Source organism: Otolemur garnettii, unplaced genomic scaffold (genome assembly GCF_000181295.1).
Source record: "Otolemur garnettii isolate 467f Iridium unplaced genomic scaffold, OtoGar3 scaffold00086, whole genome shotgun sequence".
NCBI classification, from domain to species: domain Eukaryota; kingdom Metazoa; phylum Chordata; class Mammalia; order Primates; family Galagidae; genus Otolemur; species Otolemur garnettii.
This window is the reverse complement of record NW_003852481.1, coordinates 3,270,924-3,294,904: the sequence shown is the minus strand read 5'-3', so window position 1 is coordinate 3,294,904 and position 23,981 is coordinate 3,270,924. Positions and strand designations below refer to the sequence as shown.

The 23,981-nt window shown below is 41.1% G+C and overlaps 1 protein-coding gene across 2 annotated transcripts in view; it reads right to left on the bottom strand.

Annotated features, from left to right (window-relative positions):
- The window catches only part of CUNH11orf88 (chromosome unknown C11orf88 homolog), a 27,909-nt gene extending 11,452 nt beyond the window's left edge, over nucleotides 1–16,457 (bottom strand). The window contains exons 1-5 of one of the 2 annotated variants that reach the window (XM_012808158.1): nucleotides 16,232–16,457; nucleotides 15,673–15,711; nucleotides 15,397–15,405; nucleotides 15,135–15,196; nucleotides 8,984–9,039 (exon numbers count right to left, since the gene is read on the bottom strand). In XM_012808158.1, the coding sequence (XP_012663612.1) occupies nucleotides 8,984–9,039; nucleotides 15,135–15,196; nucleotides 15,397–15,405; nucleotides 15,673–15,711; nucleotides 16,232–16,457 (392 nt within the window). The remainder of the gene's footprint in view (nucleotides 1–8,983; nucleotides 9,040–15,134; nucleotides 15,197–15,396; nucleotides 15,406–15,672; nucleotides 15,712–16,231) is intronic. The other variant, XM_003794724.1, reaches the window with a different exon arrangement.
- Nucleotides 16,458–23,981: the final 7,524 nt, after the last annotated feature.

Below are 23,981 nucleotides of genomic sequence, written 5' to 3'. Positions count from 1 at the left end.
ATGCCACGGCACTCTACCAGGGGGACAGCTTGAGGCTCTGTCTCAAAAAAAAAAAAGAAATCAGAATAGACATTTTAAGATTCTTAAAATGGGATAATAATGAAAATACTATAATGCCTATGAGATATAGCTGAATTAGAACGTTGAGGGATATTTACAGCTTTAAATTCTTGTATCAGACAAGAAATAAAATGGAAAATTAAGAAACAAAGTGAAAGGGGAAGTAAGTTAGAAGGAAATAACAACGAACCCCAAACTGAAGGAAGAAGTATTAAAAATAAACTATGCATAACACAGAAAATAAAATGTCATCAAAGACCATAAAGTCCAATATTGATTTTTTTAAAATACTATTAAAATAGATGATGTCTTTAAAAAAACCACACAAATGATTATAAATAAAAAGGGGGTAATAACTAGTGTGAAGGCAGAGATTTAAAAGACAGTCAAAAACACTACAGAACTTTGACACTGATTAAGTCTGAAACTGTAGATGAAATGAACAATTTTCTAGAAAAAAATAACTTAAACTGGTTCTAGAAACAAAACACAATCCTGTCTATCTACTTAGACACATCAACAGACTAAAGAAGCTGACCGGACCTATGGTGTTACACAGAGGAGGCCCATTTTTATCATCTCAAATAATTTCAGTTACCAGTTAGCTAATTAATTGGGTTAACTTGGCTCTAATACCTGAACTATTCACCATTTCTAACAGTGCCTTGGCTTTAGTCTACTAGAGCCTTTTTCTACGTTTCCAAGGATATATATAGGTAGAAATATTGCTTTTTCAGTTGATTTTTTGATACAGTTCTGGCTGAGCATCACTTCCAGACTTCCAGAATCATCGTGATGCTCACCTCTTAATCTACGCTTATAGAGAGAGGCATTGTGATAAATTTCATTGTTTTTCGATTACCTGCAAAGGATTAATTAACTTTGTCTACACATTTTTGCTCTGTGATTAAAAATTTCAAAATGTTATCTTCAGTGGTCATTTTTCTTTTGCACATATGATTAAGGGAAAATATTGTAAGAGTCTCCTTTTAACAGTATGGAAGCCAGTCTTGATTGTGTCTGTTAATCAGAGCGTGGGTATTTCATGACGGTGCCTTTAGTGATCTATTCATCACCCTGTGAGGGTTACCACTCCAGTCAAAGCATTTCCTAAGGAGGGCTATATATAGTCATAAAGTGGTATAATGGACATTGAAAACTAACAAGGGGAGAGGCTGGGAGATGAGGAATAAAAATCTACTTATCAGAATCAACATGCCCCATATTCTGGTGAGGGGGACAGAAAAGGCCTGGCTTCAGCATTACACCATTCATCCATTCAACAGAAACCACTCGTACCCCCTCAATCTATTGAAATAATAAACAAAAGCATTTCTCTTTAGTCCTAAAGCCTATTTCGTACCTACTAAAATTTTATTTTTCAATCATGGGTTGGAAAAAAAAGAAAAAAGACAGAGGGAAAGCACAAAAGATTAAAAAATCATGTTGATTGAGTAACTACTGGTGTCAGATCTTGGGCAAGTTCCTCACAAGTTATCTCAGTAGGCACTGTTATTATGACCTCCTTTGCAGAAGGAACTTGCCCACACAGAAAGGTCAAGTTAACTGTTCTTGGGGTCACGTAACTAACCAGTAGCTGCCAGAGCCAAGGATCATCCCTCATTTCACCTTGTTTGACTGTCCGCCCTCTTCAAACACCAGAGGGTTTGGGACACGCCCCCCCCCCCCACAGTGACACAATAGTTTCTTCATTTAATCTTTCTTCTGAAAATGAAGAATTGATTAGGAATAACCATGGCGAAGATGACAAATACATTTTGTGTTCTCACAGAAAAGTTTATATTCTAGGAGAAAATCTGTGCTATGAGAAGACAGGGCGGGGGAACTAACCCAGCTTGGGGCAGCCTTGATCAAAGTGAATTTACTTGTTTGATGGTGTTACATAGCCCTTTGCAGAAAGTGGGTACAGGGTAGATAGTTGAATTTACAGCGCTACTTATAAATTGATGAACTTTCTAAGCTTTTATTTAATGTAAATGAATTATTTATGATAGGATATTTGATTATCAAATATCAAATATAACTTATAATATTATAATTTATAATAACTTAATAATAACTATAACTTATAATATATATAAGTTAACTATAAAATGGGAATTGCATTCCAAATTTAGAATATCACCTATGCAGAACCAAACAAGGTTCTATAGCTTAAGAACATTATCTGATTTTTATTTTTTTGAGGCTCCAGAATTTAATTGTTCTTTCCTTACCAATGATCAGGAGTTACCTGTGCTATAGAATTACTACAGAATTTCAATTCTTGGCTTGGCACCTGTGGCTCAAGTGGCTGAGGCACCAGCCACATACACCTAAGGTGGCAGGTTCGAATCCAGCCCAGGCCCTCCAAACAACACTGACGACTGCAACCAAAAAATAGCTGGGCATTGTGGTGGGCGCCTGTGGTCCCAGCTACTTGGGAGGCTGAGGCAAGAGACTCGCTTGAGCCCAGGAGTTGGAGGTTGCTGTGAGCTGTGATGCCACAGCACTCTACCCAGGGTGACAGCTTGATGCTCTGTCCCAAAAAAAAAGAAAAAAAAAAAAAGAATTTCAATTCTTTTTCTACCCCGATCTTAATCCTCAGTAGGTTCTGTTCTGTGTCGATGTTACTACTGCAATCTTGAGGAAGGTGAGAATTATGATTGGCTTAAAGTAAAAGTATTTACCACTAAAAATCTCACACTTAGGCTTGATTTTAAAAGGCTGTATGCAGTGCTTGACTGTTGATTTTGGTAACGGAATGCTTCAACTGTGAACTTATTACCAGCCCCTGTGCCTAAGAGCTAAAATCTCTATGTATTAATAGATTCTATAACTGCCACATAGTAAATTTATATCACAATAATAATGAGATATAGACCTGTTGGACCTCAGATGATCTACTATGCAGTTTAAAAGACAGGCTGAATAATCAGTGAAAAGGCTTTCTCCAGGGCTAATCTGATTTTAAAACGTAGGTCTAACTGCAGTAATCTATGGGAGTGGATGGAAGACGTTATAGGATTATTAATCAGAGAAAGGAAGAATGCTGACTTGTAGGAAAATGACGCAGACCTAAGCACCTTTCCATGCCTCCTGGAAATTGCTTGGTCCTGGCTCAATTCCTAGCTCTGACATACAGAATTTTAATTTAAAAAATAACAGCTTACTAAAATGAGGAAAACAGGCCAGCCATTACATAAGAGGATGTCAATACCATTTTTCTCAAATGCAGACAAATGTGAATTTGTCTGTTATGAGGAAGAAAAAATTGCTTATTTTCTACTATGTTTATGTTAATGGAAACTGAATAACAATTGCTTTTGAAGAGCATAGCTCTAGTTTTAAAACACACGTAAAAATGTGTGCAGGCCGAAAGTGTAAGTTAGTTAAAAACAAACAAACAAACCCTGCTTCAAAGTTGCTTTAAAAGGCAATAAGATTTGAATTTCAATGTTGAGAAAAATATGAGCATAAATAATGCGTACTACATTTTAAAATTCAATAAAGTATATATATAAAGGATACCTCTCTTTGTGTGATTGAATTATATGCTATTGACGATTCAGTCCACTTAATTATTAAAGCTTACCCTTAGCCAACAGCAGACTACTGAGTCTTTAAGATTTTCATCATGGTGATGGTTACACAGACATGATGAATGGGTAAATGGGACTGACCTCATCTTTCAGTTATGTCTTTCCTGTCCTGCCCATACGGCCTCAAAGGGAGGGTGGGGGATTCCCCATATAGATGAGCCTGAAACTGCATCTCTGGTCCGTTCTTTGAGTTTCTCATATATTCCCCACCCTATTTGACAGCTCTATCTGCTTCTAACTGGGTAAGTCTAAACTAACCTTTTAACCTCTCCTTTCCCCTAGAACCCTCAAGCCTGGCCTTCACATAAGGCTCCTTGTTGCAGAGAATGACACCGTCCCTCCTGTTACGCCAGCCAGAAAACACATCCTCTGCTGTGCCCCACCTTCCCTACCCAGTATACAACCTGAGGGTTTTACTTCCTGCATATCTCTCAAATCTATGTAGCCTTTCCCACCCCACCCACGCCATCTGCGTCCACGTCACGTCAGCTCCACATGGAAGTTTTGCAATGGCTTCCAGTCTCATTTTCCCACTTTGCTCTAGGCTCCCAATCTATTTTCCATATTATAGTTTCTTGATCTTCTTCCAGCAAATCTGATATCATAATGCCCAAATTTCAAACCTCTCAGTGGCGTCTCATCGTTCTTACTGTGGCCTAATTGTCCTCAGCCCCACTGGCCCTTTGGCTTCTGCAGGGCGCTGCGCCTCTTCCCAGCACAGGGCTTTGCACCAGCTGTTCTGCTGCTTGGATGCTCTCCCGATGCTCCCCACTCCCTCCTTCCAGCCTAGTTAATGCCTCTCTTCCTCCAAATCCAGCCTAGTCTGTCTTTACAGAAATCCTCCCTGATTCTCTTGGTTGGAAGACTACTACCCTATTAAATGTTCTCCTAAGATCACCTGTAATTCTTTCATGAATATTTCTCTCCCTGATTATACACTGTTAAGTTTCATCTAAGTGCAGAGTTTTTATTTATTTAGACAGAGTCTCACTGTGTTGCCCAGGTTGGAGTGCTGTGGCATCAGCCTCCACCCAGAAACCTCAAACTGCTGGGTTCAAGTGATCCTCCTGCCTCAGCCTCCTGAGTAGCTGGGATTATAGGTACCTGCCACAACACCTGGCTAGTTTTTCTAATTTTAGTAGAGATGGAGCCTTGTTCTTGCTCAGGCTGGTCTTGAGCTCCTCATGTCAAGCAATCTTCCCCCATCAGCCTTCCAGAGTGCCAGGATTATAGGTGTGAGCCACTGCACCCAGCCATTTTTATCTTTAAAATGTATTTTTTGTTGTTGTTTATTAATATTATTATTGAGCACAGTGCCAGGCACATAGTCGTGCTCAATAGTATTTGTTGAATGACTGTTGCACAATTCATCCAAAGCAAATTCTCCTAACTTTCAGCCTATGATTCATCTTACTATTGAAGGACTTGCTTGGACCTTCTGGCTTGAGCTTGACATTGACTTTTCAGCTTTGACCATTAACTTGTCTAAGATCTCTTTTTAAGCCTACAGAGTTGCTTCTGACCAACATTCTATGAGGTTTGCTTGGCCCCAGCAGTGCAGGGCCTCATGTGTCCTGAGTGAAACCTAGACAATGTCCAATCCAATCTAGTACATACAGACCCATGCCTATAACCTACACAGGGGTCTGTTTCATCTGTTGACAATCTTTATGGTTAGAAACCTCAGATAATCCAAAGATAGTTCAGAAAACATTGTAACCAAGGTTAAAAACTTTTTTTCTTCTGTTTTTAGTTATTCAGTCCTCTAAAAATTTATCCTTATATTAAAACTTTCAAAGTTTAGAGTCTATCCTAATGAACTTCTAAGTTTTTTCTAATAAGTTATTAAATTTCTTTTCAATGAAAATATCCACATTTTCCTTAAAAAGTTATTTAACAGAGTTTCTATCAATAATAGCCAAAAAAGTAAAAATAATCGTAGTTAGGTCAATGTACTCATCTCATAGATTGATGGTTCTAAACTAGTTTTCTGGGGCTGGCAGTCAGGAATGGCTCAAATGTTTAACAATGTGCTTGGATTTGGGGAAAGTGTATATGCCTCTGGGATTTTGCTTTCATCACTTTGTAATTTTTCTGGATAAGCCTCTCTTTTGCACTGATGTTCTACTGTATGGAATGTCATCGTGTCTCCTGTGTCCAATTCCGATTTCAATCCCTTGTCCGGCATTCCAGATGCTCTGGTCCGGTGTTATTCTCTACTCCTGGCCCTACAGTCCAATTCCCATGGCAAGGTTTATCTTAAATGCTGTTAACCTCGGCACCCTGTTTGTAGACATCTGTCAATGTTTTTCTGGGATCACTTCTTCCAGAGAACATACCTACACTGCTCTGTTCATCTATGGGGACTTTCTTCTGTGACCTGCACACTACCGTGTCCCACTTGTGTCTGTTCCTCCCGCATCCTCTTACTCACCTCACGACATGTCTGTGATCCTGTGAGGCCGGTGGGTCTTGGGTAACACTATTCTGGCCTGCCCTCCTATGAAATGAGTACCTCATGTGACATCCAGCTCAATGAACTAGACTATCATGCAGGCCCTGTGGTTTATAAAGTCAAAAAGCCCTGGTCCTTCTCCTTAAGGAACTTAGAACCTGCAGGAGAAATACATCACCTACAACACAAAACTTTATTTCAGGGACAATGTCCTGGAGCACAGGGTCCTATGGGAATAAAGACAGGGGCACATATGTCAGAGTGGGGAACAAGTGAGGGTGAGAAAAGACTTGAATGTGACCCCAGTGACCTGCTCTCAAGTACAAGTAGGTGTGAACTAAAGGAAGGAATGGGAGAAAGGCATTTCCAGGCAGAAACTTTGATTCAGTGCCACGCAATGAAACACTTTGATGGTTCTTGGAACAACAAGTGGTTCAAAATGGCTAAAGTATGAATTGGATTTATAGGGGGATGGTGGTAGCTGACCCTGGGGAGGTGTGGCTGGAGGCAGATAGGGAAAGACTTTGTATATTAAACTGTGATTCCACTAATTTTAGGAGTACAGTCAATTCTCATTTTTTTATTGTGCTTATACTCTAGATCAAGTTAGAGCCAACACGGAGGTCGTGATTATTAAACCCTTGCTCCTAGGTTCCTGTTAGCCTCAGCCTCTGCTCATAATATTTCATTAATGGAACAATGTATAACCTTGTTTCTGTGTGGTTTTGTTTAAAAAAACCTTATTTAAAAATGCTGTTGATTTCTCAGTATTGAACTCATGACCTAGAAGAAGCTTATCTAGTGCAGATAGTGAATATTTCTTGCATTTAGGTACAGCAGGCAGTATGCTTCAACATACGGAAGCATTTTAAACAGAAAAATCACACACACACACACACACACACACACAAAGAAAGAAAAACATGGCACTAAATAGCAGCAAGACACTTATTTATAGTATGAGAACTTAAAAAGGGAGGCAGAACATTACTTTGTTTGATCTCAGCTGGGGTTGTGTGGGCTGAGCACCTCAATTTTTTTTACCACTTTGTAGTAAAAAGGACCACAGAAGTGCCTCAAGTACTGATTTGGGTGCTACGAATAAATTGAGGCTAGTAGGCAAATTTGGAAATCAGGAATCCATGATGAATGAGAGTCTACTGTATTACCAACACAGTGGTTTGGGAACTGTAAAATTCCAGTGGGCAAACGACTGTACCCAATATATAAATACGGTATCAAATACTTATCACAGAAAATGATACAGTGATGAAATAAATAGAGATACATAAATCATTTAGCCTTATGATCTAGCTCTAACATAATCGGGGTAAGGACCTGTTCATTTTGCCTGTACTAGAGGCAAAGGATAAACGTAGATTATGGTTTTAATTTAGGCGTGTCATGATGATTCTCTGAGTTACCTGATCCACAGACTAAATCCAGTTCTTCAATAAATGATTTGCCTTACTGCTTGGAAGGTGCTTAACTAACTTGAAAAGTAAGGCTTCCTGTAACTTGAACCAAACTGAGAGTTCTGCATTTATTTTAAAAAGCACATGATCATTTTTGCTTCATTTCATGACTACTAGTTTTATTTAGTTACGTTTTATAAGTAGATAACATGTGTAGATCCACGCCCAATAGTATCTGATGGCTTAAAATGTTTTTATTTTGTCTTAAGGTGACGTGTATAGAAGGTAAAGTGTATATAGATCTTTGGAAAAAAGAGGCAGAGATGCCTTTGAGACACAGTCCTGTTTAACTCTGGGGCTGGGTCTGTATGGGGCAAATGCCTTTGGTATTTGATCTTGTTGCTCATGCCTCTCTCGTATGTTTCCATGGACTGGGGATTTCACTAAAGAAGATTTATGGGCAAACTCACCTATCAATTAAAAATGTTCCTGAAAATTGAACACTTTTTAAAAACAAAGTGGTACTACAGATGATACGAAAGAATAAACCATATTTATTAGATGGTCTTTAGAATTAGCACTTGCTACCAAACTATTTTCTTGTTACTATAAACACAGTCTGGTTTTATGACTCTTCCACTTGAATGCTTTGATAAATTCAGGAACAAAGAATTTAAATATGAGTAATAGAGTATCTTTTGTTGAAGGGAAAATCCATCATTTCCTATTGGTATTTGTTTCATGAAGAAAAAGAAATTTTGTAAATTCTTTTTCTTTTTTTCTTCGTTTTTTTGCTGCAGTTTGGCTGGGGCCAGGTTCGAACCTGCCACCCTCAGTATGTGGGGCCGGCACCCTACTCACTGACCCACAGGAGCCACCCTGAAGTTTTGTAAATTCAATAGAACCTCTGTTAAGTTGACCACCCGAGGGGCTGTAACCAACTGGTCATCATTTGGAGGTGGTCAACATAAGGAACTAGTCCTATTGTTCTGATAAGTGCATGTCCAGCCTATGAGAAATGGGTCAGCTCAAAGAGGTGGTCAGTGTAGGGAAGTGGTCAGCTATGGAGGGTCTACGTACTACGTTAGAGTGTGATAGTAAAACTGAAAGCCAGGGCTGGGCACAGTGGCTCCCGTCTGTAATCCTAGCACTTCGGAAGGCTGAGGTGGGAAGATCGCTTATTGCCGGGAGTTTGAGACTAGCCTGAGCAAGAGCAAGACCCAGTCTCTACAAAACACTAGAACAATAAGCCAGGCATGATGGCATGTGCCTGTTGTCCCAGCTACTTGGGAAGCTGGGACTTGGGAAGTGAGACTAGTCTGAGCAAGAGCAAGACCCAGTCTCTACAAAACGATAGAAAAATAAGCCAGGCATGATGGCATGTGCCTATAGTCCCAGCTGCTTGGGAAGCTGAGGCAGGAGGATGCCTGGAGCCTAGAAATTAAGGTTGCAGTGAGCTATGATGATGCCCCTGCACTCTAGCTTGGGAGACAGAGGAAGACTCTGACTCAAACGAAACAAAACTAAACAAAAAACAAAAAACTAACCAACCCACAAACAACAAGCCCTATCTAAAAGCTGGGTAATTCTGTTACTGGGAAAATTTAAGTTTGTCTAGGAAGTCAAGCCCTATCATTTTGACACAAAAGAGGGTTTGCTTTTCTCTGAGCTCCGTGGCAATGACAGAGGAAATCCCCTACATCTCTGCTTTGGCTCTCTGAAGCTGACTTAGCGTGATTCAGACTATCCCTTTCTCTACATTGAAAGTGTAGGATAACGGCTAACAATGTTAAAAAGTTTCCCACTCTCATGATTTAGTGTCTAAAAATACACCTTTGTGAAGCTTCTAAAATTCTTCTTCTAAGAACATAGTATTTCCTCTTCATCCAGGGCTCCAAGAACCCCCGTGGATGCCTGAACCACAAATACTACTGAACCCTGTGTTTTTTTCTGTAATACATACCTATAATCAAGTTTAATTTCTAAATGAGGTACAGTAAGAGATTAACAACAATAACAAATAATAGAATAATTATAACACTATGATAAAAAATTATGTGACTGTGGTCTCTCTCTTGGCTACTCAGTGACTAACAGTGGCTATGGGGACAAAGGGATGATTCACTACCCCGGCAGGACAAAGTGGGATGGCCAGAGACTTCATCTCGCTGCTCAGAGTGGCGTGCAATTTAAAACTGACCAATTGTTTGCTTCTGAAATTTTCCATTTAGTATTCTTGGACCATGGTTGACCTCAGGTAACTGACATCTTGAAAAGTGAAACCACAGATAAGTGGGATGACTGTAATAGCCTCTTTAGAGCAGGACTTGCTCCTGGTTCAAGTGCCATCATAACAAACTTTTGAGGAAGATTTATACTATGGTTAGTTTTGTTTATAAGAAGTATAATAGAACACTTTAAAACCCCATTCCCAACAAAGAATATAGCTAAGATGTTGTTCTACAGATTATATATTTTCTTGGAAAAACTTTTGGTTTATAATCATTCTCATTAAAACTTTAATTCCAGGGCAGTGCCTGTGGCTCAAGGAGTAGGGTGCTGGCCCCATATACTGGGGGTGGTGGGTTTAAGCCTGGCCCTGGCCAAAACTGCAGGAAAAAACAAAAACAAAAACAAAAACTAATTCCAGATGGACATTTCCAAATATGTAGTATGCCATGTATATGATTGCCTTAAAGTATAGCTCTAGCTGGGGGCGGTGGCACTGCCTATAGTCCTAGCTACTCAGGAGGCTAAGGCAGGAGGATCACTTGAGACTAGGAGTTCAAGTGGGCCTAGGCAACATACCAAGATCCCATTTCTTTAAAAAAAAAAAAACAACAACAACAAAACTACCCCTCTGACTTCTTTTTCTTTTTCCCAGCAAATGAATTATTTATAATTCTTTTGGTAAGGAGATAGTCAGCTAAAGAGCTTTCTTAAAGGTGGCAAAACTAAAAAGGAAATTAGTTTTATGATTGCAAAGAATTAGCTGACTATTCATTTATTATAATGTCTGCAGACTCCGTTAGAACTCTCACAGGAAGAATAATGGTCCAGCATAGTGCTGTAAGATTTCCTTTATGGACATAGTAAGCCGTCTAATCTTACAGACTCAACTGGTTTTGATTTCCTGCCATAGATATCCATCACAGAAGTAGTAGTTGTGATTAATAGCATTTTGTCCACTAACCAAAAGCATTTATTATAATGTATACCTAGAAAGTATTCTAACAGGGAGAATAAAGTTTTAAGGGACTTTAACAACTGAAAAAATCAATATTCGTTGAGGAGAGAGGGCAATAAAGACACTTTTGGGAAAGATAGAAGATAAAGTTTTAGATTTTCATTAATTTTAAGGAGGAAGTAGATGAATAAACATTAAAGAGATTTATAGGCAATTATTTTTCTCATTTTAAGATGAAAATTATACCTCGAATTTACTTATCAATGTATATGTATAAGACATGCAAAAGGTTCTCTTAAATAGATTATTGCATATATTTTACTAGTTAAAAGGCTACCTTCCCCTTTCTTCATTTATTTTCTACCATTAAGCTAAAAATTCTAGAATGGCAATGCAGAGAGAGTCCTATAGACCTAGAAAAATAGTGGTCTCCAAAAATAGATTCTGTTTCAAAAGTTACATGGAGTCCCATTTCCTCCAATTATAGCCAGAGCCATTCGCTAAAAGCCAAACTGAGAAGAGAGGGGATGGGCTAACAGGTCAGATTTGGGGAGTATTCTTGCAAAAATTACCTGCCTAGAAAAGTTTGTTAAATGAATCTACATGGAAAAGCCCAAACAAAATTGAAATACGGCTACGTAGAGCATCCCATTCACTCATTACTTCCATAATGCATTCAGTTATTCAATCAACAAATATTTACTGAGTTTAAATAACCAGAAAGGCACCGGGTTAAGCAAATAAGACATGACCTCTGGTCTCACAGGGGGCATTTGTGGAGGGTAAACTATGTGAACTGGACCAGGCACGATACGTACTTTATGTCAACGCTGTGAGATGGATTTTGTGTGTGTGTCATTTCTCCTTTTCTGTATGAGGGAGCTAACATCACAGGGGTTAAACAGGCTGCTCAAAGCCCCATAAATAGGAAGTGGCAGAGTTAGGCTTCCAAATCCATCTTGTCTCCAAAGTCCACTATACTATGGGAGCTGTCATCTAGCCAGAAACATGCACAGTTGCCAACAATACAGATCAGAGACTATAAAAATTGCAATAAGAGAGGATGGGGACCCACATGAGAACACCGGGAAGGGAGCTATTCATTCTGTTTGTCTCTGTAACCTCTGGGAAGGCTTCGCAGAAGCTGGCACTTGAGCTAGCCTTGAAGGTGAATGGGAAGAGGATGTTAGCTGGTTGAGGAAACAGCTGATGGTCCCAGGGCTGGACTAAATGTATGTCATAATCGTATTGATATCCTAGTTTTGACTTTTAGAATATGTGGCAACATTTCTGAACAATGTTCTGGTCAGCAATCATTACAAGGCAACAAGTCTCTTAGGGAGTTAGTTTTATGGCTTTGGAGTTAGGGTACTGGGCTTTGAGTCTGGATATCAAGGCTCTGCCCCATACGAGTTGTGGGAACTTTGGAAAATCATTTAGTCTGAGTTTAGTAAAGTGGTAATCATCATGGGCTATTTGAAGGAGAATATGAGTTCAGCTTAGTGTTTCCTACATAATAGGCACTCAGTAAGTTGGTTGTTATGAATACTGCATTGTAATATGTTAGGATATGACAACATTCAATTATTGCAGGATTCTCTCGGTTGCCCCTGGGCACCTTGGCATTGTTTGAATAGAACTGTGCTGTACAGTAACAAGTTTTCCTATACATTCTGAAGGCGCCATTTCAGTAACATTTTCTTTCCTACAAGCTCACTGTTTCGTTGAGCCCCTTATCTTCTACTCTCAACAAACAGCATCATTGGCCGGGCATGGTGGCCTCATGCCTGTAATCCCAGCACTCTGGGAGGCCGAGGTAGGTGGACTGCTTGAGCTCAGGAGTTCCAGACCAGCCCGAGCAAGATTGAGACCTCATCTCTACTAAAAATAGAAAAACTGGCTGGGTGTGTTTTGGGCTCCTGTAGTCCCAGCTACAGGGGAGGTTGAAGCAAGAGGATCACTTGAGCCCAGGAGTTTGAGGTTCTATCCTGGGGCAAAAGAGTGAGACTCTGTCTCAAAAAATCAAAAAACAAATAGCATTATCCACCATACAGCATTGCAGGACCCACGTGGCTTAAGGTACTATTTGGCTGATACTGTGCATGTTGAAGTCATTGTTTTGGTGGCATATATTTTCTTGGCCACCAAGTGATGGGGAGCACAGCGGAAGGAGGAGAGTGGCAGAAGTCAGGTTATGGTCAGCTGGAAAGGAATTTGAACGTGCTGAGTTTCAGCAGATCTTGCAGAAAACAGGCAGCCACGGGAGGAGAAGAAAACAAAAGTAGGAGAGCAGCACGAGCATATTTGGATTTTTAAATTTCAGATTAACATGAGGGTACAAATTTTTAGGTTACATTGTTCTCACTTCCAAGGTTAAAGTTCAAGTGGTAGAAGAGCCCTTCACCCAGGGGGTGTGCTGAACACCCTATATTTGGATTTTAAGAAGACGACTTGTGCACAGGAGGGACTGCTTTGCATAGTCTCTGCCTGAAAAACTCCATCCATCAAAACTTGACACCTTGGGGAAGTGTCTTGATTTTGATGTCCTTCAGTGTGTTCTCATAGCATTATACATCAGTCATAATAATATACCCTAATTATAATAAGAATTATTATTTGTTTGAAGACAGGATCTCATTCTGTCACCCAGACTGGAGTGCAGTGGCCACATTATAGCCTGTTGCAACCTCAAACTCTTGGGCTTAGGTGATCCTCCTGCCTTAGCCTCTCAAGAAGCTGGGACTATAGGCATGTGCCACTATGGCTAACTTTTCTAGTTTTGTTTTTGTTTGTTTGGTTTGTTTTGAGACAGTCTCACTTGGTCACCCTTGTTAGAGTACCATGGTGTCTTAGCTCACAGCACCTCAAACTCTTGGGCTCAAGTGATCCTCTTGCCTCATTCTCCCAAGTAGCTAGGACTATAGGAACCTGCCACGACACCTGGCTATTTTTTTAGAGATGGGTTCTTGCTCTGACTTGGGCTGGTCTTGAACTCGTTAGCTTAGGCAATCCACCTGCGTAGGCCTCCCAAGTGCATACTTGTAAACCTAACTTCTTTTTTTGGAGAGATGAGGTCTCAATCTTGCTCTGGTTGGTCTCAAACTCCTAGCCTCAAGCAATCCTCCCACCTTAGTGTCCCAGAGTGCTAGGATTACAGGCATGGGCTACTAGGCTTGACCTCTGTAGTATAACTGTTGACCTTAATTGGCTATTTCTTCCTCCAGATTGTCAACTCCTTGAGATCAGAGACCACATTTTATCTTTGTATCCCCAGCATCTAGTATAGTATTTTCACACAGCAGGTTCTTAATACATGTCTGGAATTAATTGAGCAATTAATAAACTAATGGAAGGACCCAAGGCAAGGAAACTAATTGCAAAATTATTAGTTTAACAATCCATTATTGTCTGTTTTATAAAAGCTGATAAAAATTGATATTAGTTTGCTTTTAGCCTAACTTTTATTTTTAATCCCTTCTTAAAATGAAATAAAAGGAAAATTAAACAACAAAAGTACCAATGAAGTTGACTTACAATGATTTTTAATTCCCTGCAATGATTTTTAATTCCCCCCTATAAAGTCCATGCATAAAAATATGGTACATAATATCCATAATTCTTTCTTTTCTTTCTTTTTTTTTTTTTGAGAAGAAGGAAAGGGTGAGTAATTATTTCTGATCACCTAATTTGTTTGAAGGAATCACCTACAGGCCACAATGTTCTGTAATTTATGTAGAATTCCTGATAAGCCTTTCAGAGTTTGCCAACATGTCTAATGATTAAAGACATTAGGCCAAAATGAATCCTTTATCTTTGCTTTTATGGTATAGGAACAGTTATAGGAATAGAATTTATCCATTAGCCAAACAAATTGTCTCCATAAATCACTGTATTAATTGCTGAGTTAAAGGCTGTGCCACTCTCATCATAAGCAAACCATGGACGTTGCCAAAAAGAGATGTCTGTTCAGTTGGTTTGGCCACATTATTGTGTTTGATTTTAGCCTTTAGTCAGAGTGGGTCTAGATGACTGACTCATTCATCTGATCACTTAATTTTGACCTACCAAGACAATCAATTGTTTATTTTTTTCTGTTCTTACAATATTTCTGTTCTTAGAACACCATATATGGTTTGAGGCCTTACTGTATGGAAAAATGTGTGAATCTGCTTTTCTCTATTTCTCTATTTTTTTTTTTTTGTTGTTGTTGTTCCTATACCTCTTTGGGCTTTTGCTGAGATTGAGAATAGTCAAAATTTATTCCTTAATCTTCAATTAAAGTCTTAAGAGGTTTTTCTAATTTGCTCACGCTGACACACTAGAAATAGCAGATTTTTATATACATGTGTTACAAAAAATCAGGATTACTTGGAAATGTCATGAGAATCAGAGCACCTTCTGAAACAGTGGCCTACCTTTTGAAGATACTTTGCTTTCTCCTTAGATTCCTGAATCTTTAGGGCTTCCATAGCGAGGTCTAAAGGGAATAAAGTCAAATTCCATCTGAAATAATTTGTCATGATTTTACAACAACATTGGTGTAAAATAGGATAAGGGTTAAAAGGTAATACATAGGGTAGGGAGGTAAAGACAAATATACATGCTGTGGCGTGAAACTTTATAAACCAGATTCAAAAATAATGGAGACTGAATTAATTAGGTATGGCTGCAGGAAACCTCTGCTCTCTTTAGATGCCGAAGCCTGAGTCCAGGGATAAGAACAGGTCTCTAAAGGGAACATAGCAGAGATTCCAATTTCCATCTTCCTATTTAACCTCTTATAGGAATTTAGGCATTTTATTCTGGATAAATAGGATGGTCCCTGAAGCAAGGTCTTAGGTATGCAATTCAGAAAGTTATGCCAACGTGTGAAGTTGTACCCCCATATTTACTACCTATTTTTTGAATAACCTAGGAGTCAGGATGAAGAAAGGCATAAAACTCGGTACTTACTGTCATTCTCGAGTTGAAAAGACTGGGAGTGACTTTTGTCTAAAAAATATGAAAGGAAAGTAAAGAACTGATTGGAAATAGTACAACATTAAAGGCATTTGAATTTTGTGTACCTACAAAAGCTGCCCGGCGAGAGTTTCCCGTCCGAGGCCTCAGTAAAGGCTTCCGGGTCGGAGAACTTGGTTCCTACTGTTAACTTTGACCTCAGCTTTCTCTAGGGCTTCACTGTTTGAATTCAGTTGTATAAATTATTATTCTTTAATATCCTTTCAGCCAAAACCTAACACCTCCTCTGATTATTCTATACTGTTTACCAAATGGATACCATAGTTGTAAGACGCTTAAAATGTATTTCTAGATGTAACAAATGTACCACTGATTCTTTTGGGGTGACAGGACTATTGGGGAGGTCCAGGAACTACAGATATTCTCTCTATATTTGTGTATGCCATTCAGACATTTGAAATGAGATTCTTATTTTAGAGTTCGGTTGGACAGTTTCTTCTGAAAAGGGGATCAGGCATCCTCCCGGGGGGTCCTGGCGGCCACAGCTACTTACCAGGCACGCTGCACCTGGAGGGCCGGGCCACCGGCAGCCGCTGGCTGCTCCCCCGGCGCAGCACCAGCTGAGATTCATTAGGGGGGTACATCGACGCCGATATCCAGAACTGCTTCGCCAAGTTGGCGTCCTGTTCCGAGGAGCCGGCGAAGACCAGTAGTCCCGGGGAGCAGATTTCCTGACAGTCCTTTCGGCCGCCAGGACCTCCCTTGGGTCCCGTTTCCATGACAACCCAGGACGCTTCTGCCAGCTCCCTCGCCCCTCCCCCAACCCCGCCCTTTGGAGAACCGCCAAGTCGGTAACAGCCACAGCCACCGCCTGAAGCCCTCAGTTTCCTCGGTAGGTGTTGGGGTCCGGTGCGCGCTTGTGGGTCATCTGAAGCCCGCCTCCGCCGCGATCACAGGCTTCCGGACCAGTCCGAGCCTTGGAGTCCAGACGGGCTGCGTCTTGTCCTGTAGAGGCAGTGGGTAGTACTTCAGCCCCTACCTAGTCAGTCTCCCCCACCCGAAGATATCTAAATAAACTTTAAATTCCTTAGTCCCATCGTCCCAATCCCCTCTCCCAGACCTGATCTCAAGACGCACAGCATCCGCTTTAAAGTACAGAGACCTGAGATAGAAAACCTACCCCAGCCCGGGAGAGTGAGTGGCCTGAACTGGGCCAGTGGGTACCTAATAAATAGTTTTAGTGATGTCCCCCTCACACCGCCCCAATCCTTTACGACAAATCCTAGGAAACAAGCTAGATTTAAATTGTAACTGTATTTAAAAATCATTTCGATTAAAAGCTGCCCAGAGTGCAATAGTTATAAATGATTACTACTAAAAGAAGGGATGTATCTATAATGAGACAATCAGGTCCCTTTGTGAAAAATAAATTATGAAAAATTTTGCTAATGGATTCTTATAATATTAAGTGTGTGTTATTCTTATATTAAGTGTATTAAGCTTTCCTGGGAGATTTAGTTAATGTACTGTGTTTCCCCCAAAATAAGACTTAACCAAAAAATAAGCCCTAGCAGGATTTCTATTCATTTGTTAAATATAAGCCCTACCCCTATAATAAGACCTAATGATGGGCGTGGCTATGCAGCGTATCTGCATAGCCACGCCCATCATTTCAGCATGGAGGGTAAGACATCCCCTGAAAATAAGCTCTAGTGTGTCTCTTGAGCAAAAATAAATATAAGACAGTGTCTTATTTTCAGGGAAACACGGTAGTAACAATTTAACCATTTCAGCAACAGAAAAGTTGTAATTATGGTTGGCAGGAACTGAACTGAGATGGACAGCATGAAGCTAATTTAGGATAGGAATGGACACAGGGTGGTAAGTACAATCTATGTTTGTATGGCACTTTATTCTTTCAAAATATTACTAACAATATAGTTCACAGTTCAGAAGTTGATAACAAGTACACATAACATAGATCAATTAGCTAAGGAAAAATACTTACTCTCCAATATACCTATTTTTTTGTTAAAAGCCTGAAGGAATATTGAAAGATAAACCCATCTTTTCCTGATACATACATACATATTACAGGGCCTATGGTCTCTAAAATGTTCATGTTTCTGTTGGCTGAGAACTTGATAAACAGGCAATGGGTGACATCAGTTTTTCCCAATATCCAATAGCCCTCTCCCCTACACACATTGATGATACACAGGCAGCTCATCTGGATGGATTCCCAAATCTTTTTACCTGGCCGTGTGGTTAGTGATTGGTACTATTAGCAATCAGCTAACTACACTGCCTAGTAACTAGACTCAACAGAAAACTGCAGTCTCAAGCTGGTGCCCCCTCACGTGGTGACAGGCCAATCATCGGTTAAGTTGTAGCTCGCTTTAGTTGCTGGCTTGGTGAACACGCCACTAAATAATGAAAAAATAGGCAAAGTGAATCGCAGCATACAGAATTAACCGTTACAAGGGGATTTCCTGCAAGCACTTGACATGTCTTTATCTTAATGCCACTGAACTTCAGGGATTTCGCTTTCCTGGCATGAGATTGTTCCAACTTTTGCTCCTTGAGATAGCTAACGATTTAACTCTACCTACGGCAAGTTTCCGAGGGTTTACTGGCACTTTGACAAGGAGCTCGCGGAGTCAAGCGCCGGCTTCTCCGCTCCGAGGCTGCGGGCGCCGGAGCGGCGTGTCCTCCCGGCCGCGCGGGGGTGACGCTGTGTCTTGTTTTGATGGCAGTGGAGTTAGTGATTGTAAGCAGCACAGTACAATCAGCTAATTACACTGCCTACAAACCGAGCACCGGGCGCCCGCGGCTGCAGCTCCCCGACGGTCCGCAGCGCCCCCTCCGTGTGCCCGAGAGGGCGGGCCGCGGGGTCGGGGCCCACCTCGGTCCCCATTTTTCCTGGGGCGACGCCCGACAGTGGCTGGGCGCGAGGCCAAGGCCAGGGGCTCCCGAGGACACCTCCGGACCCACGGGGCGCCCTAAGTGGATGCGCCGCGCCCCCCGACTCCAGGTGACCCCCGGGAGCTCGGAGCCTCCCCTTTCCCCGCAGGCGCCCGCACCTCGCGGGGCCCCCAAGTCAGATTCCCTTCCCGGACCCGGCTCCCACTTCCCTCTTCTCGCCCGACCCGCCTCAGAAAACTTCTCTTCAGTTCTCGGCCCAAATCCTAGAGGCGGCTCTGCCAACCCCGTGCGCCCCGCCGCTCCGAGTGGCCGAATGACCGTGGCCGTGGCTGCCCAACCGCCCTTGGAACCCCGCGGGCCGAGGGGGCGGGGCGCGCGCGAGACGGGACGGTGGGGGAGGGGCAGCGGGGGGAGGGGAGGAAACTGCGAGAAGGGGCTGTGGGCGGCCCGTGGGGCCTCCAGGGAAGAGGCCCAGCAGATAGAAGCACAGATTATTGAGAAGTTTCTCTTCCTGGGATAGCAGGAGGGGCACAGAGATCATCCCCCTCCCAGTTCCCCAAGAAACCTACAAACCCACCGAGTTTTCATTCCCATTCCTCCCTGGGAAAACAGGCTCTCAGGTACCTGAAATTGTAGGTTTGAGTTTTTCAAATGGAGGTGGGCCTGGGTAGTCTCTGATGTGGAGGAGGACTGCCTTGGAGGGGCCCATCTGCACCCTCATACTCCTCAAGGGCCATGACATGAGGTGCAGGTTGGATCTTCCAGTCAAATAGCGAGCTAGTCAGCTTGTGAGGTCAAAGTGTGGCGGTCCTCTTGGGTCAAGGCCACAGTTTCGTACTCCCAAGGTCCATCTTGGGCAAAATTAGTTCTACTTCCCGCACATAGTTAAACCCGGCTGTATGTTAATCACCTAAGTTCTCTCCTTCCACCTTCCACAAAATCTACGTGGTTACACGAAGTAAACACATGATGTTTACCGTTCAAGAGGGAGTATCTTAAATTACTAAACTTAGTAGACTCTACAGAGAGAAGGGTCAATGAGAGCTATAAGAAGTAGGCCCAGAAAGGTTCACAGAAGTCAGGCTAGAGCAGATGCTGCAGGCAGGAGTAAATTTGGATATTCAGGGTGAGGGAGGCCTGTGGAAGCCAGAAAAACAGTGACTTGTGACAGTTACATTTTTCCATTGTCACGGTTCCAGTCTGATGATGTAGGTGTGTTCGTGTGCATTGTGGGTAGGTTGAGCAAAGGGAACAGTGACCGAGGGTTGCTGGGACTCTCCACTAAGCATTCTTTCCCATACTCCTTTTCCTTTGTGAATGAAACAGGAGAGATAGGAACATTCTCCTTATCCTGCCTTTATGGAACTCATCTGGAAGTCCGAGTAAAATGTGGTCTTCACGGACACAGTGGGGAGCACTCATCATAGACCAGGAAGGCTTAGTTCTAAATAATTTTCCATGAAAGAAAACTTTCCAGCCAAAGATGGATTCTCTAAAACCACCAAGTGGTCGTAGAGATGCCACTGGTAACGCAAATAGGGGCAGATAATCTGGATCATTCAACACAAATTCCAAACTCTGGCTCTTAAAACACCCAAAGAAGGTGGGAGGTTTCCAAGGAGGTTTCCGTTATGGCGCTATCTTTCCATATGAAAAATAGCACTTTTTTTTTCTTTTTTGCCAAGTGCATATTTTGTTCTGAAAATACCAAAGTGGAGAGAAGTAAACCAAAGTGAAGTATCACATGCCCAGTACAAAAATTTTAATTATAAAAATTAATTTATAAAATTAAAGTATAAAAGTTGGGTCATTTACAGCTAACTGGATCTTGTATTCAGTGTAGCTTTGGGAAAGGCACAGATAACAGTGTTACATAAATCATTCACAGGTATTTAAATATGCATGTGTAAATAAAACCAGGAATGAAGTAGCCCCCCATACCATTAACAATATGCAGACTTATAAATCTTGGTTAGTGCATAAAAACAACTTTGTTCTTTCAGATTGTTAGTTGTTCTTAGCTAATACAATATTTAGTTCTTCTTCCCAATTGATCTTTTATGATTATTATTTGCATCTCAAAGTTCTTACCTCAGCTGGATTGCTGCCATCCTCGTTGCATCAGATGCCTTGACAATTAGTTTTCAAAAACTTTCTTCCAAGGTAAGGAAAAGTCAGGAAAACTCAAATATAAAAGTCACGAAGATGCAGCGCCTACTGAAATAATTTTCTTAAAATGCGGTTTATTTTTGTATGTACTACAACAAAAAAAGTTAACTCTCAACAGAAAAAGTTAAATCCGGACAAAAAAATGTGTGTGGCCTACTTCTATTTGGGGAAAAAAAAAATGCTGTTCTTAAGGTTGCTGTTGATCTGGCTTGCAGTTACTAGAGAAACCCCAAGGATCTCATTCTCTTCATGGTTCATGTCTAGGCATGCCTGGAGACCAGGGAGACCCATGATTTAATCTAAGTAAGAATGCTTGTGGTGTTCTAAATGCCCAAACAGAAGATTACATTTGTTTTAGACAGCACCAGGAAGGTACCTTTCAGGGGGATTGTTTATTGTTTTAAGGTCTGGATTTTTGGTGATTAGGGAGATGGGAAAGGAACTCTGAGGAGAGGAGGTGAGGTTGGTGATCAGGAAGACGCCAAGAAGAATATAGAAAACCAAATGCCTTCTACTTTAGCTTTGGCAAATGTATATTGGCTTAATTTGCAAATCATGGAAGATTAGAGTGATGGGGATTGGGAATTACAAAAGGAGGAGACAAAATACTCCTTCCTTCCCCATGTGCAAACACACCATCCGGACATTCCCTCTCTTCTTCTCCAAGGGAGGAAGTGAAGAATCAGATTGATTAGAAATTACTGAATTTAACAGCTTCTTTTTAAACCTGCTTGTTAAATGTGTATTTTTTCTTAGGAAATAGAAAACCATATTTTGGTTTTTACATAGAGCAATAAATGTCAGGTTATCATGTTAACATTCATGATAGTATACGCTGGGATTAGTTTATATGTTGAACCAAGACTAAACCGAAATCAATTTAGTGCCTTTGAAGTACTAAAAAAAAAAAAAAAAATCAATGAATCTATTTATTAGAGGAGATTTTCTTTTGAGCTACAATGAACTGCCAGCAGGTTTTATAATTCTGTATTTCTGGTTCCATTTCATTAAACTCTCATGAGATAGGAGTGTTTATATTTATTGATTGATCAATGCCAGTTGCTTTTCATAGAGAAATGTTACATTAATCTATCTTTTAAGTAACTCACAAATAATCTAACAAAATAGGCTGCTATAATTAAAATTGCTGGAGCTCTTAGTTATGGCCTCAACAGTAGGAGCAAACACATTGCATGTTTTCCAACTTAAGAGAACAGACTCTCTAGCGATTTATATGGTGAGATAGACAATTTGTATAGCTAATTAATTAATTACTATAGTTATGTTAATTATAATGTACAATATATAATACAAACAATATATATTCTGCATATATATTATAGAGTACAATAAATACAATATATAATACAAATACAAGAGAACCACTGTAAGTTGACCACCCAAGGGACTATACCAAACTGATCAACATACAGAGGTAGTCAACATAAGGAACTAGGCCTACTATGCTGGTACCTACATGTGGTGCATGTCTGGTCCATGAAAATTAGGTCAATCTAAGGAGGTGGTCAATGCAGTGTAGTGGTCAGCTATGTAGGTTCTACTGTATGTAAGTTAATATGAATACAATAATTAATATTATTAATATGTTAAGACACATGTTTACATTATATATTCTATTTCTATTATATATCATTATAATATATTAATATCAAAATGGCTACCTTAAAAAGTGCTTTGGGGATCCTGGTGACTAATGCAAGCTTTATCATTGCCAAGATTTAGAAAAAAGAAGAGGAAAATCATCCAAGTTTGGAAACAGAGACAAGGCTATGTGGCAAAGATGGAATCAAGCTGAGTCTAGAAGGAGAAGTACCACATAGACAGAGAGGGGATGTTTGGGGGAGCAGGAGTAATTTGTGAAGGAGGAACATAAACAAATTCATGAAGACAGTGATACACGTGGCCAGCTGGAAGAGCAAGGAATGTGTCTCCATTGAAGAAATAAGATTAGAGAAGCAGGTAAGCGGGGGTGGACTGGTGGACTGTAAAGGTTAGCCTGGGGAGGGCTCGTCTCATTCTGATGGAGGGGCCCGAGCTGTGTACACTGTGCTGTTTTGTGCAGATTAATTAACTAGCATCGATTAGAAGAGACAGAGAGACAGAGGAGACTGAAAGTCTATTTAGGAGATTATTTTGCCAAGTCTGGACATGAAGTGATGTAGAAAAGATGGGATGAACGAGATAGACTTTGTAAAGGTCAAAGATGGGATGAACGAGATAGACTTTATAGCACTCGGTGACGGGTTGGAGTGAAGAGAGAGACAAGATCAACTTCCAGATTTCCATGACAAGTTCAAGTGTTGAGGGGGCACATGTAGTCAGAGGATAAGTACGATTTTGAGTCTCATTTAGTTTAGTTTTGGGAAATGGAAGAACATTGCGGTGGAGTTAGGTATGTGGAGTGGAACTCCGGGAAGAGACCAGAACTGGGAAGAGGCAGCAGTTTGTGACGCTGTGATGTTGAGGTCACGGGGACAAAGGGCTTCTCCAAGGCCGTAAGCTTGACTTGCCAGCACCTGCTGGGATTCAGCCAGGGTGCCAGAATGGGTGCCTGGCTGGCAGCAGTGTATTACTCTTGAATTGAAAACAGAATGAGGAAAACAGAAGGTTCTGGACCAAATCTGAGAGGACCCCTCTCCTATTCAGGGGCTGGCAGGAGGAAATACATTTTGAGAGGGCTTAGCCCACCAGCAGCAGCAGAAGAGAGGCCTCTCACTCACTGTCTTAAACAGGGTCCTTTATACAGATAAACTCAAAAACTGCTGCATCAGCACCCCAACATCAGGAGGTCTGGTCAGTAGAGTCAGCCACAGGGCAGCATCTGACGGGATTGGTTCCATAAGAATGTTCTTTATTTATTGAGTCAGTGAAGGACCAATGTCCTTCTCCAGGCGGTAACTAAACAGATTCACTTTCCCGGCCTCTGCCCACTGGGAATCAGCCTCTTTCATTACTCAAAAAACCTGCAGGTAGATTTTAAAGGCTCGCAGTAATTTAAAGGTTTCAGTACACCTTGCTAATAGTTTGGATCAGGAGTCCTCAAACTATGGCCAGCGAGCCACATGTGGCCCGCCAAGGACATTTATCTGGCCTGCCTGGTGTTTTTGCTGCCACTGCCTGTCCTGCTTAGCAGCCAACTCGACCTGGGGCCCGCGGTCCAGCCCTCCAACAGTCTGAGGGACAGTGAA